Source organism: Egretta garzetta, unplaced genomic scaffold (assembly GCF_000687185.1).
Source record: "Egretta garzetta isolate BGI_Z169 unplaced genomic scaffold, ASM68718v1 scaffold368, whole genome shotgun sequence".
Classification (NCBI taxonomy): Eukaryota; Metazoa; Chordata; class Aves; order Pelecaniformes; family Ardeidae; genus Egretta; species Egretta garzetta.
Genome location: NW_009260684.1, coordinates 226,868 through 241,725, shown reverse-complemented (window position 1 = coordinate 241,725; position 14,858 = coordinate 226,868). Strand labels below are relative to the sequence as shown.

General features: G+C 56.5%; 1 protein-coding gene across 2 annotated transcripts; it reads left to right on the top strand.

The window, feature by feature from the left end:
• The first annotated feature begins 7 nt into the window (after window positions 1-7).
• OPRD1 (opioid receptor delta 1) lies at window positions 8-7,363 on the top strand. Of its 2 annotated transcripts, none has more exons than XM_035901231.1 (3): window positions 8-129; window positions 5,846-6,195; window positions 6,831-7,363. In XM_035901231.1, the coding sequence occupies exons 1-3, from the start codon at window positions 113-115 to the stop codon at window positions 7,361-7,363; spliced, it is 900 nt and encodes a 299-aa protein (XP_035757124.1). In that variant the 5' UTR covers window positions 8-112. The 2 variants fall into 2 exon arrangements, with proteins under 2 accessions (XP_035757124.1, XP_035757125.1); XM_035901232.1 differs by having other exon boundaries at window positions 83-114.
• The last annotated feature ends 7,495 nt before the right edge of the window (window positions 7,364-14,858 follow it).

Here is a 14,858-nt window from a genome sequence, read left to right as displayed (position 1 = left end):
CGACACGGGGCCGCAGCGGGCCAAGAACGCCACCTCCATCCTCATCGCCATCGTCATCACCGCGCTCTACTCCGTGGTGTGCGTGGTGGGGCTGCTGGGCAACGTCCTGGTCATGTACGGCATCGTCAGGTGAGAGTGGGGCGCCCCGGCGGCACCCCATGCCGGCTTTGGTGCCGGGGAGGGTGTGAAAATGGGGAGCAGGGGTGTGCACTGGGGGTGAGTGTGCACTGGGGGTGAGTGTGCACTGGGGGTGAGTGTGCCTCACGTATGAGACGGCAGCTGGGGTCAGTGTGCAGCGGGGATGAGCACGGCACCGTGTGCGAGATGTGAGACCGCAGCAGAAGCGAGTGTGCCCCAGGACTGGGTGTGCACCAGGGGTGAGACAGCGCTGGGAGTGAGTGTGTGCCTACCAGGTGTGAGCGTGCAGCGGCTGTGAGCGTGCAGCGGGTGCGAGACAGCAGCAGGAGCCAGGGTGGGTGTGCACCGGGCGCTTGTGAGCAGGGGTTAGCACAGGTGGCACTGAGATGGGTGTGATGTGTGTGCGAGCACAAACGTGTGTGGAAGGTGTCCAGATGCTGTGCGAGAGGAAAAAGCAAAGACTGTGTGAGCACGGAGCAGCGTGTGGGGGGATGCACGGGAGCTGGCGTTTGGGGGGGAAGCTGGGGGACACACCCCCACCCCAGCAGCCGTGTGTTCCTCGCCCCTGTGTGGGGAGCGGGGGGGAGAGGAGCTGCAGGGCTGGTCACGCTGCGGTTTGGGAGAAGCGAGAGGCTGGCAGGGTATTTATTTCCAACACACAAATGCCACCTCGAGGAGCTGCCCTGTTCCCAGGAAGGCTCCTGAGTCCCCTGAGCACCCACCCCACAGCGGAGGAGAGGGGCTGGTGGGCTCCCACTGGTACCTACCCCACACCATCACTGGGACTCAAGATGCTCAGAGCGTGAATTGCCCACCTCAGCCCATTCCCGGCTCTGCCGCGAGCTCGCGTTCGTGCTGTCGGCACCTCCCGCAGCCGGCTGACTCCTGCTTTTCTCTAACAAAGAGCAGGAGCCCGTGCCGCCCAGCCCCAGCTCGCACCATGACTGAGCTGTGCCCCAGCCCCCCAGCACGAGGTACCAGCTCCAGCAGCAGAGAGACCCATATGCATCCCAGGGGACCCCAAACCCCACTCTGGCTCCATCCAGCATTGCAATGGGAAAGCAGGTGCCAGGGCAGGTCCCCGGCCAGCGGAGGCACCTCTGCTGAGGCTTGCCCTGGGCAGGGAGGGGGTCTGCTGGGTCTCTGCACCCCAGAACAAGCAACAGGACCCCAGTGCCCTGCTTTTGGCAGATGGGGCACAGCAAGAAGCTGCTGTACCCAGCCCAGCACTTCTGCCGGGGTACAAAATTTCCTACCCATAGGAACCGCCTCTTTGTCCGAGATGCTGGTTGATCCTCTCTGGATAAGATGTGTTAACGTGGCCAAGGCTGCAGTTAATATGGGACAATAAAGCCAAGCATTGCACACCACAGGACCACCACCACCGGCAGCAGGGGCTGGCAGAGCCCCCCCCGGCCCCCGACCCCCCCCGGCGGCGGGGGATGGGGCCAGTCGGCAGCGGAGGCAGGAGCCGTGCTCACCATCGCACCGCTGTTGGCGACGGCACAGAGACTTCACCACCTTCAGCCTGGCAGGAGGGACCAGAGCTCTCCCTGCACCTCAGTGCACCCCCTCCCACGTTGGAGGGGGCTTGGCCTGGGAGGGGGGAGCAGGATTTGTGGGGTTAATCCCAATTCCCATCACCCCAGGGGTTGCTGTAACCCCAGCCAGGGCCAAAACCCAGAGGGACCAAATCAAAGCTTGAGGCTGGATTTAGGCAAACTCCCAGAATCCTCATTTTTAACCATTCCCCCCCCTGCCCAACACTTTCAGTCCACAGCGATCCTTATAGGAGATCAGTGCAGCCTGGCAGTGCCCTCACACAAAATAAATGTGACTGACCAAGGGGAAGGAAACCAGCCTGAAATGTGCCCATGAGCCGCCCCGGGCTGCCCGTCCCTCTTGTGCCTGGCTCCTCGCTCTTCTGCGGGGTGTTTTTAACCACCCGAGAGGGTGGGCGGATGGGTAGGGGGACAGGGATGTTGCTCACTGAGCCAAGCCAACACCAGACGGGATCTTCCATCAACTCGAAGCAGCTTTAAAAAATCAGCCCTAGACTCAAAAAGCAAATGAAGGTAATTGTTGCAGAGATGTACGCCATGTACGGTGTCACGGTGAAGGATGAGCGTTATTAGACCCCCTCCAGCTGGTTCCAGAAGAGGGAAGGCATTTTAAAGAGAAGGCTTTAACATGCAAACAACATCTTCCCTATTTAACTTGCTAAGTAACCTAATGCTACCCATGCTTTGGAAAGCCTGACTACAGCATCCACAGCCCCCATCACCGTGGTTTCTAGCCTCCTGTTTTCTGACCCGCCAGCTGATGCTGGAATTAAACACATCTCCCAAAGGAATGAGTAAATGCCGTCCTCCAAGCCGCTGGGACAGGAGGGGCTGCGGACACACGTGGAGCCCAGCATCTGCCCGCGCCCCTTACGTGGCCGAGCCTGCCTAGAGCTTCACAGGGGTTCATTGGCAGAGTTGCTCCGCGTCAGCAGGGTTTAGGCCAGGACTAGTTAGGCTTCACTGTGGGAAACCTGTGTCCATGTGGGATAGGGCTGTGAAATGGGATCAGCTTGGGTTCAGACCTCGCTGATGGGGAGATGTTGGGCATTTGCCTTGTGGCCCTGGGGACATCTCCCAGTGTCACCTCCCACTGCCCTTGGGCCCGCACAGAGCTCCCCAGGCAGCCTGCGAGCATGGCTGGAGCTGGAGCCCATCCTGCGGGGTCAGGGACCTCGGGGTCCCTGGGGATGCAGCCCTGAGGATGCTGCAGAGCCCAGGTACACACAGGACCCTGCTCCACAGCCCCCAGCTGAGCTCCCCGAATGGGCACCCAGCCCCCCAGCCAGCCGAGCACAGCCAAAACCCCAAAGCACTCCCTGCCCAGAGCAGCCAAAACTCAGCCACGCACCCAGAGGGAGCTCAGCCTCCCCAGCACCCTCTGCCAGCAGCGCAGCCGACAGCCCTGATGGCGACCAGCACCACAATTACGGCTGCATTGTCAGGCGCTTTTAAAAATACCCCTGGCAGCAATTTGCAGCTGCGAACTCAGGCTTGCGAATGCCCACGTCCCCGCAGAGCCCATCAACCCCCCGCCGGCTCCCGCACAGGCTGCAAGGGCGTCCCTTCACCGGGCGCCAGTTTTGTTAAGCCAGGCTCTTTAAGGCGGTGGCTTTTAGCAGCTCCGGGAGTTTTGCGAGTGGTTTCTTTCACTTATTTATTTTCTGAGAGGTTTGGAGAGCTGAGGGGCCTCTACCTGGGAGTCCAGATGCTGGAGTGCAGCGCAGCTCCGCGCTTGCTCCATCCCCTCCAGCCTCATCTCTCCGTCAACACCTTCCAGATTGTTTCGTTCAAGTGGGTAACTTCCCAATCAAGGCACTCGCTTAATTACGATGGGTTTGGCAGCCCGGAGAGCTCCATCAACAAGAAGGAGCCCGTTTGCTCTGCTGCAGGGGATAAACCTCTTTCCTGGGGCAGCAGCTTCATTTACAGCTTGGGGGGGGGTCACAAGGATGGACCCCACCCCCTGCAGTGGGTTTGTCCCTCAGCCCAATCCTGGAGGGGCCTGAATCCCTGCCCCAATTTAGCTCTGGGGGCTGAACTGTCATCCCCATCATCCCAGTCATCCCCATGGCTGCTTTGCCTTCACCAGCAGAGCCCCGGGGAGGGGGCTGCAGCCCCAGCCCCCCCAGCCCCACCGCCCCGGCACATCGGGCAGGGGAAGCGTTTACCCAGCACGGCACGAATAACTGGTTTTTTTTCCACTTTACTCGAAAAGCAGAGCACAAAGCAGTGTGAATCCACCTGAAAGGACTGGGTTTTAAATCTAGGTGAGCCAAAACCTGACAATAACACAAATTCTCAGGTTTTTGCTTAACCTGGAATGAAACTTTTCTGAGAAGAGATGCATTTGCAAAAGAGCTTGGAAAATAACACTAAAGAGAAGTGAAAAGGGCTTTTCAAGGAAAAGACTTTTTTTTTATGCTGTATTTAATAAAAAAAAGAAAAGTTCAACTCAAATGTTTCCAGCCTTGGGCAAGGGGCTGCCATTTGCTGCCAAGGCGAACGAGAAGGGAACGCCGCTGGGGCCGGCAGCCCGTCCGAGCTGCTGTTTCCTCCCAGAGAGAAATGGGGTTTGCAGCCTCCATCTCCTGGCTCTACCGACAGCGGAGCCCGGTGGGTCTCTGCCCCCGCCGGGGGGGCTCTGCTGCTCACCCTGCTGAGATGGGGAAAGATAAAGTGAAGGGAATTTATATTACTGTCGAGCCCAGGAACCTCTTTCCTACACCAGCCCGCTCTCCTGCTCTTCAGCTGGGGGCAGCAGAGCAACAACCACCCGAGATGGGAGCTACTCAATCCCCTCACCCCAGTTTATTCCATGTACCCCATCGGGTTATTCTATGAGCCAATATCTTTTCATCTGGCAACCAAGGGGTCGTCTCCCCCCCATGCACCAGGGCCGAATTCAGCTCCCCTCTGTCTAGGACCGAACCCCCCCTGGGGATGCTACCGACAGGTTTAGCCAGGCACAGAGATGCTTGTGTTCAAACTGAGACTTTTGTTAATTAATTAGGGTGTGTCTAAATGAGCTGCGGAGGATGCTCTGAGCAACAGGGACTTGGTGGAAGGGAGGGCGTGGGGGGGGGTCTGAGCGTCGCAGCCCTGACCCCAGCCTGGCAAACAACCCGGGGGTGGCCCCAGAGCCCCCACCCTCACCCAACCCCAACATGTTGCCCTTTGGGGACCCTCAACAGCCGGAATGAGCACCCCTTTCAAACCAACCCTGCCGTTCAAAGCATCGCCTTGAGCAACACCCGCAGGGCTGGCTGCTCCGAGGACATACACCCATCCCCATGGGCCACAGCACCCACCAAAATGATGCCTCATCCCTTCAGGAAGGGTTTTGGCACTCAGGACCGGGCACTTCTCTTACCGTGACATGACAAGGACCAGAGCTGGCGTGCCTGCCACGGGCGGCTGCAGCCTTTGCCGAAAGCCCCGGGGAAAACGGCACCGTGCCCCCCAAGCCATGTGCCGTGGCAGCCAGGCTTCCCCAAAGGCTCTGGAGCTCCAGCCTGGTTAATTGGGCTGCTTCCAGATGGCCTGTTTCCGGGGGTAATCGATCCAATTTCTGCAAGTAAACTCGACAGGGAAGCAAGTTAGATAATCACGATTTACTGGGTGGAAAATCAGATAAAGGAGGTTTGAGAGGTAAAGGACATTGTGCAACTGATTCAGGGAAATGGAGTAAATCGATTTAATTGGCAAAGTGACTTCTCTGAAAATTTCTTCAGATTGCCTTTGGATAAAGCCATGTGCATGAGCATCACCTCCCTGGCCAGGTAAGGGATAACCACTTCGGCAGGGTCTAAGTGACGTTCTGCAGGTGCTGCATAAGGTCCCACGTGTGAGTGCAAGCCCATGCTTGGGCACTGGGACTTCAGCACGCACTAAACCCATGCACGAACACAAGTACTGTCTCAATATTCTCCCTGGTCCACCTGGAAAGGTGCTGAGCACATGGGTGCTGCAGAAGGGCACATCACAAGCACGTGCCTTTGCCCACCAAGGGTGACAGCACCTTGCGAGCAGCCAGGGAAAGCCAGGCTGTGCCCCCTCCTCATCGCGTTGAGTGTGCACACATACGTGGGCATGGTAAGCCAGCCCTGACCACCTGTAACATCCCCCTTCTCTGCCACCCCCAGGTACACCAAGATGAAGACAGCCACCAACATCTACATCTTCAACCTGGCCCTGGCAGACGCGCTGGCCACCAGCACGCTGCCCTTCCAGAGCGCCAAGTATCTGATGGAGACCTGGCCCTTTGGGGAGCTGCTCTGCAAAGTCGTGCTCTCCATCGACTACTACAACATGTTCACCAGTATCTTCACCCTCACCATGATGAGTGTGGACCGCTACGTTGCCGTGTGCCACCCGGTTAAGGCCCTCGACTTCCGCACGCCAGCCAAGGCCAAGATCATCAATGTCTGCATCTGGGTGCTCTCCTCCCTCATTGGAGTGCCCATCATGGCCATGGCGGTCACCAAGTCAAAAGGCAAGTGGCTTCTGGGGAAAGGTCCCCTCCTGTCCCATCTGTCCATCCCAGGGGTGACCTGGCAAACCCCAAGCCAGGTCCTGTAGCAGGTTTGAGCTCAGTGATGGGCACCCCTCCATGGGAACATAAGCATGCCCAGCCATGGAAAAATCATCATGGTGGTGTTTTCCATCCTGGCTGCAGAGGTTGGAAACTCTCCCAGAAATTGTCCTCCCCCTTCCCTGTCTCCAGTCCAACTAGTGCCTCTCCCTACCTCCTGGGTTGCAAATCAGGTGCATAAAACCACTCCCAATGGGATTGCAAAGTCCCCAACTGGCCCACACTAAGATCTGCAACTCCTGCGTGAGGACACCAGCCCTTTGCTGCTAGAAAAACCCTGGGCATCTTGAGAAAGTGGAAAGCTTTCAGTGTAAGGTGACACGGGGATGTGCCCACCACAGGGTTGGGAGGAGACAGCATGGGGATGGCCCGGGAGGCTCTGCAGGGAACAAGTGCCTGGGTCCCTGCACCCACGACATTCCCTCCTTGTGCTGTTAACAAGCATGGATGTGCCCAGCCATGACCGAGCAGCAGGCAGGCAGTATTCATGGCAGACACTCCACCAGCTCCCTCTCTGACTGTCCTCTCTCCCGCAGACGGGATGGTGCTGTGCACACTCCAGTTTCCCGATCCTCCCATCTACTGGGACACCGTGACCAAGATCTGCGTCTTCATCTTCGCCTTCATGGTCCCCATCTTGGTCATCACCATCTGCTACGGGCTGATGATCCTTCGCCTGAAGAGTGTCCGCCTCCTCTCGGGCTCCAAGGAGAAAGACCGCAACCTGCGGCGCATCACGCGCATGGTGCTGGTGGTGGTGGCAGCCTTCATCATCTGCTGGACACCCATCCACATCTTTGTCATTGTCTGGACGCTGGTGGACATAGATAAGAAGAACCCCTACGTGGTGGCAAGCCTGCATTTCTGCATTGCCCTGGGTTATACCAACAGCAGCCTCAACCCCGTCCTTTATGCTTTCCTGGATGAAAATTTCAAGAGATGTTTCAGAGAGTTTTGCCTGCCTTTCCGAGCCCGCGTGGACCAAAACAGCTTCTCCCGCGCCAGAAACACCACGCGGGAGCACATCTCCACCTGCACCCCTTCTGAAGCCCGCAACAAGCCGGCATGACTAGACGTGGGCAGCCTCCAGCGGGGCTGCCAGGGCGTTGGGGGGGATGACCTGCGCTCAGAAGTGACCCAGGTCACCACCACAGAGCTCTAGCAGAGCGTTGGCCTGGGCGCTGCTCGATAACACCGCTGGGTTTTGTTCAGACTGAAAGCAAGTGACTGCAAAGACTTTTTCCATCCTGGAGAACCCAGGATGGGGGAATTGGGACTCACCAAGCAATGTAGGGAGAGGGCCAAAACAAGAGGCAACCTGGGCAGAGCTGCTCTGCTCCTGCTCCCACCACGGCCGGGGAGAGCCAGCAGCTCCATACACCCGACACGGGCTGTCAGCAAAGCCCAAGCATCCTGGGACACCACGACTGCAATGACCACGCACTTCTCCTCCTGCGTGAGCCAAGATGGCATCACAGTCCAAGGCAAGAGGGGAAGCGCTCCTGTAGCAGAAGGCGACTGTGTTGGGAGGTGATGCCACGTCACGGGGCCTCCCTCCATCCCACTCTGAGCTGTGTCCAAAAAACAGCCAGAGATGGGAAGAGAAAACGATGCCGCTTCAGAGATGATGTTATCAAAGAGCTCCAGATCCGTAGGAAAAATTTTACTGGAGTCCTTCAAACCAGAACTGGCCCTGGAGGACAACTGTCTACCATTAATGTCATTACTGTGTTATTTAGAGCCCTCTGACTGCAGCCAGGGCACTCCTAGACACGAATGTGATGCTGGGAATATGGATACGGCCAGGGGATGGGTGGGGGGATGGAACAGGGCATGTCCCAAGCTCACCCCACGTCCATGTGCTGATGCCAAATTCCCCCAGCATCCATCAGGGTGACGGGGAACTGCTCTTCACCCATCCGCCTCCACAGACTTTAAGCCCGAGAAAGATCTCATTAAGGGAGCAATTTGTGGGGACTTGAGGAGTTTCTTGGAGCGCTGAAGCAATTAGGATGGACTAACGGGCCATGCTGCGAGAGCTCTCCCTCTCCAGCCCGTTGGGTGAAGGATGAGCAACAGCACTGCCCAGATGTCCTTTAGCAAAGCCAACAAGGGTAGGATTATTTTATTTAGTAGAAGATGGGCAAAATATCATCATCATTTTCCAAGCAGGAGAAGTGCAAACGCTCTCTGTGCTGAGAAAGGACCCACAGCCCACGAGAGGCAGAGATGATTGGGATTTCATGGGCACTCATCTGGATGGAGCCACCATCCCTTTGAAGAAGCGGCCGAGCTCCAAGGCACCGTGTCCTGCAGGAGCCATCAGTCAGGGACCTCTGGACCACATTATCCGCCGCTAAATGATGACCGATGGGTCCTCCCGGCCTCCTGCTCCCTGAATCATCCCCGCCAGCCCCACGCCGGCTGCGAGCAGCATCCGGGAGCTGCGATTTTTCCTTCCTCTCACCTTCCCACCACCGTGGCTGCGGCCAGGAGGTCAAACGGGCCAAGGAGGAGGAGGCTCAGAGGGAGCGGTAATAGCATTTAGTGGACAAATTGATGCAGCTGGAGGAAGCAGGCAAGCGCCCGGGTGCACCTGGGGCTTGGGGGCTGGATGGAGAGCCTGGGTTGCGTCTCTGTTTTTTCCAGTTCCATCAATTTAGCCAAATAAAGGTCATTACCTCTCCTTACCAGCCCTACCTTTCTCCGGAGCCTGTGGAAATTGCATCCTCCCCGTTAGGAAGGCAGAGCTGACGAGGCAGCCAAAACCAATTTCTCTTTCAAAGGAACCAAATAGGGTGAAATTGCCCATTTGGATTTCAAATTAATTGCTGCCGAAGCATGCAAGCGATCCTCCTCGTCTGCCCGCGCCGTGTCCCTTTGCCGTGAGCAAAAGCCTCTCTCTCCAGCCCAGACATCTCCAGCTCCCACCCCCATGGCTCCTCGGGATCCCTTTGCAGGCACGGATGGAGTCCTGGAGCACCGGCAGAGCCGCACTTGGTCTGCTCATCCCCTGCCACCACAAGCCCGGCTCTTCGTGGGCATGGGAAGGCAAGCAGGGTCGGCTCTGGGACAGGAATTGGGGGAAAACCCCCAGGGTCCCACAGGGCTGAGCTTCAGCTCCACGAGAAGAGAGACTGAGATGTCCAGAAGGAGTTGGGGACCACCCTTCAGCTCTCCACCTCCACCCAACCCGGGGGCAAAACCCTCTGCGCCGTGTGGTAGGAAAGGCTCTTGGTTTGGAGCTAGTTCATGGTGAGGTCCTGGCCATGGTGGGATGTCCCGGCAGGGCTGGGTGTCCTTGCAGGGGTGGGATGTCCCACGCTGTGGACCAGGACATCTTGGGTTTCATAGAATCATAGAAACGTTTAGGTTGGAAAAGCTCTTTAAGATCATCAAGTCCAACCAAGAGCATCAAGCCCAACCCATTTCACTCCAGGCTTCAGCATGAAGCTGAATTCCAGCTTGATATCTCAATTTGGTGGGTAACCCCCAAAATATGATGACCCCACATCATTGGTCTCCTTAATCCGCCTTAGCCAGTGCCTCAGCATCCCCTAGAAATACCGACTGAGATATTTCCGATACCGATCAAGGCTGGGGAAGGCACGAAGGGGAGCAACGTTTCCAACCGTGGCAGCGTTGGCTGCCAAGAGCCCAGCAAAGAAACTGGGGGACACAGGGGAGGTGAACCCCATCACCCATGGATGGGGCATCTCTGCCCCAGCACAGCCCCTTCAGGACGCGCCATTGTGCCGGGGGGACCAAGGCACGAGGGCCAGGGGCTGCAGGTTGGCTCGGGACTCCGTGGGCAGAGCGGCCACTGCCCAAAGCTCAAACACCCCATTCCCCATCCCCGCAGGCTCTTTCCATTTGGGGGAGCCCTGCCAAATTCCCCGCCTGCAATGGCCTCACAGCAGGTTAAAAGGCTTCAAGTCATGATTTTTTAAAGGCAGCCACTCTCAGGCAGAGCTGCCAGCCGAGCACGCAGCGAGGATCGTGGCTTTTCATAGCTTAGGTTTTGCTGAATGATAAAAAATAAAAGAATATTCGGGGGGAAAAGGGGACACTGGTGGCAAACGCCACACCGGAGCCCTTGCAATGACACGGACATCACCCCCCCGCCCGATTCAGCAGCATCCCGGCAGGTGCCCAAGGGCTGATTCAGCTTCTCCCTGCAAGGGCACCCACCCAAAAACCAGTTCCACCAGCCCCTCATTTGGTCTGGGAAACCAGGGGTCGAATCCTGACCCAGGGAAACGTCACTGGGAGCGTGTATCTGCCCGTGCAGAGCCATGCCGCGGCTGGGATGCTCCGAGGGCACTCTGTATACCTTTATATATATATATATATGTATATCTCTCTGTCTATAGCTGTATGAAATTAAAGTGGCCCCAGGCCCCCCCTCCTGCCCCCCAGCTCCACAGCACTGCCCCAGCCCTGGCATCATGCTTTAGCCGCTGTTCCCAGCTCCAGACCTCGTGGCGTTGGGCTTTCGCTGGCGTTTCTGTATAGGCACTGTGCTTTCTAAAAAAATGAACAAAATAAAATAAGAAGTAAGCAAGCAGTTTCCAGACTCTCAGGCACTGAAAACGAGCAGGGTCCTGATCCGGGCAGCGTTTTGGGGAGTGGTGGGGGAGGAACGGTCTCTAAATTCAAGTTTTGAAAACTCACTTGTACTGGGTAAAAAAAAAAACCCACCTTCATAAAACCCCGAGCCCCGTTACTGGGGTTATTTGGGAGCCATGGAAAGAAAAAGCCATTGCACCGCACCGACAGCGTTCGAGGCGTCCGTCGGCTGCCGGTCATCGAGATAGGTAGAGTTTTATTTTCATAGCCCAGCAGCTCAAACTCCGGTCCAAATTACATTTGTAATTTAAATGCAAATGAGGATTTAGTGCAAATGCAACAGAAAGGGGTGTTGGAGCCCGTAACGCTGCTCCTGCTTGGCGAGGCTTTGGATTTTGAAGTATTTATCGCTTCTGCCCTGTGGCTTTCGGAAGTGGTTTGTGAGCTCCCAAAGAACAGGAAAACCATCAAGAGTGCTGGGGGTGGGGATGAAAACCAGATTTTCAGCCTGGAGGTGATTTCTAGCAGGGGCATCGCTGCTCCAGCACCTCCCCAAGACCCCTCTCCATCATCCAGTGCCCTCGGAAAATGAATCCAGGCACTGACTCCAGCGATTTCACAGCCCAGTTAAACCAGCAGCCAGCCCAGCTGAATAATGCAGCAACGTCTGGCAGCACACGGGAGCTGCCACGCACCCACGAGCTATTGCCAGGGGCCGTCCTTGCAGCCTAATAACGCATTTGCTGCTGCAGAAAACATTCTTTTTGGTTTCTTTTTTTTTTTAATTAATCCACCAAATAATGAACCCTAATGTAACAGGCTTTATTCTTCCACGTGTGATTAATTACGAAGCCGCCCGTTTCTTCGTCTGCGCCGCACGTTTCGGCTGGCTTTGTAATTGCATTCTTACGCGTATGGAAATGAAGAGCTCCAGCTTTCCTGGCGAGGACGCCAGCGTCTCCCACCACCCTCGCTCCGGAGCAGCCGGGGCTGGATTCAGGCTCTCCACCCTGAGGGGACACTTCTTGACTTGCGATTCATCATTAAAAAGGAAAAAAAACCCCCAAACTATGAATAATTACGAGGGGGTCCCCCACCGCCATCTCCCTTCATAGTTACAACTTGTGCTGTTTGATCCCCTGCACAAGCAGGGCAGGAGGAACGCCCAGGGCCTGGCGGGGGGTCGTGGGTGTCCTCAGCCCAGCGGGGGGGTTGCGGGTGTCCTCAGCCAAGTGAGAAGTTTTCTCTATTTTTGGCCTGAATTTTTGGGTTTTCTCTATTATTTTTTTTTTAAAGCAGAAGAACCAGGACTTCAGCAGTTTGGGGAGGGGGCGGTGAGATCCACACATCGCTATTTCAACCCAATTCCCACCCCCGAGAGACCCAATGTGCTCCTTTAGCAGGAGCCGCACCAGACCATTGCGCACCCTAGTTATACTGGGATATACTGGCCAGGTTCCCGGCCTTAATGACAGGACTCAGGGAGGCCGAGACCACGCGATGCCATGACCAAATTCCCTCCTTCGCTTGCAGATCCGTCGTTAAAGACCCCTGCGACCTGACACGCTACAGCCGGCTGTTTAATTAGCTGGCTCCCGAAGCCCAGGGAAAACCGCCCGGCCCCGCCGGCACGCAACTTGGCAATAATTAAAGCTCGTTTCCTCTTCGAGGCAGGAAAAGGAGGACGAGAAATCAACTCCGTATCCCCCAAACCCTCTCAAAGACGCAATTCTCTCCCGGCAGGTCTTGCAGGAGCGTTGCATAGGATTTTTTTCGCATCCAAAAAAGCAACATGTTAAAAAACCAAGACACATCCCCCCCCTGCCATCGCTCAAACAACACATAACGTGCTTTTATTCTGGAGACAAAAGAGCTTCACAACACCAGAGCTCATCCTCTGCGGATGCTAAAAGCCCCAAACCCCAAGTTCCCATCTTTTGTCTGTAAATTAAAAGCCTTTTATGCACTTCAGATAGCAACAGATGGGGACTGAGAGTGTGGGATCTGAGCTGCCAACTGGGGACCCCCCTGCACTGAGAAAGGGTCTGGTTGTGCCAGTGGTGGAAAATCTCTGCCGCGCACCAAGGCCGGATCCTGGCATAGCCCAAACCCCACCACAGGACCCAAATTTCTCCTCCTCATCCCTGAACAGCCACCGCCTTGCTCCCCAAGCTGAACTGCCGGCACAAAACCTCATTAATGAGACGTTTCCCGTTCCTCAATTAAGCTGTTTTCCTTCGCCCACCCTCTCCCCCTGCACGGGGACTCATCCTTCCCCCAATTTCCAGCAACTTCCCATTGAAATGTCACTCCAGCTCCCAAGACAACGCTGGCTGATTCATCAGCTCCGAATATTTTAAACCCTATTGTTCTCCCCAGCCCCGTTTCCCCTCTTTCTTGAAAATACAACGCGTTCCCTACGCACAGGGGGATGTTTTCTCCCTCCTGGAAGCAGAACCAGCACCTTGAGGGCAGGTGGATGGGAACGATCCCATCCCATTTGGGAATGATCAGGGTTTTAGTCTCAACTGCAGGACATGGATGACAAAACTGCAGCGGCTCCCGGCAGGATCTGGCCCTGGGGGGGACCACGCAGGATGGTACCACTAGCCTGGTCATGCTTGTGCTGCAAGAAAATTGGGGGATGGATGCAAAAACCTGCTAAGGGGATGAAGAACAACTGGGAGCACTGGGATGGGGCTCCTGGCTCGCACAGCAGGGAAATTTGGGGGGGAGGTGGAGGTTGGGCAGGACCAGCATGAGCCAACCCCTCCATAAGGGAGTCCCCATCCCAGGGTTGGTGTTACCCCAAAGGGACAAACCAGCCCTTGGCCAAGACACCAGGCGGGCGTTTGCTCTCAGGGGTGCTCGGGAAGCGGAGCCCAGACACCGTGAGAGGCTCCCAGCTCACCGGCAGCCGAGGCGATATGGGATGATCAAGCGGGAGGCTTCTGGCAGCGCCGGCATCCGAGGAAACAAGGAAAAACCCACTCAGCAGAAGGGAGGAGGAATCTTCTCCATCCACCCAGCCTTTTGGTGTGTACCCCAAGGTGCTGCACCCCGATGGGGACACCCTGGTTCAGAGGGATGGGGGCTTCAAAATTGTTTTCCATGGGATTTTGAACAGGACATCACCTCTACAGAGCCCTTACCCTCTTTGGCAGGCATCAACACTATCCAGGAATGGCATCAAAACCCACCCCTCAAGCTCCCCAAACCTCAGACCCTGGCAATTTAACCCATCTGTGTCCAACCCCAACACAGCCGGGGGCTGGAGCCACCTCCTTCCACCCGGGGAAGCCCTGCAGGGCAAGAAGCTGAGCAGCTCCCCTGGCTCGGCAGAATCACCCGGATGCCGGAGGAGCCCCACGTCTCCCTTTATGAAGTCTCTCTACATTTCTTAGCTAGAAATAGGTCGGCCAGGTTCAAAGGGAAGGGCGTGAAGAAGCATGAAAAGCAGGCGCCGAAGCGGGACTTTGCAGAGCCCGGCACAGCCCCGCATCACGGTGGCATCGATGGGCTGGGAAGGAGGGTGGCAGAGCAAGTCAGGGTGGGTTTTTCCCTGGAAGGACTGTAAAAACACTGGTGCTGCTTTTGGAACAAAGGCATTAACATTGAGCTCGTAGCTGGGAATCAGGCCCGAGGCAACGAGCAATTTCCCCGTCAGGTATCCATCGCATTTGATGGAGGGCGATGGTCCCCAAGGAGCAGCATTAGCCATGATATTTGTGAGCACTTGCCCATGGCTCAGCCCGCACTGATGGCGGATTTCAGGCTGCAGCCTTGGCAACAAAATGCTCTCCATGTGTCCACGTCCCAACTTAATGTTTACATGGGAAACCTGAGCCCTTTGCAATCCGGCACCGCAATCGCCAAACACAAACCCGGTCTTTAGTGGTGGGGGAGGGGGGCGCCTGCTGCACCCCCAGCCTTGTGCTGACGCTGAGTTTGCAAAGTCAAAGGCCATCATCCCCCAAAAGACGTGGGAGCAGCGG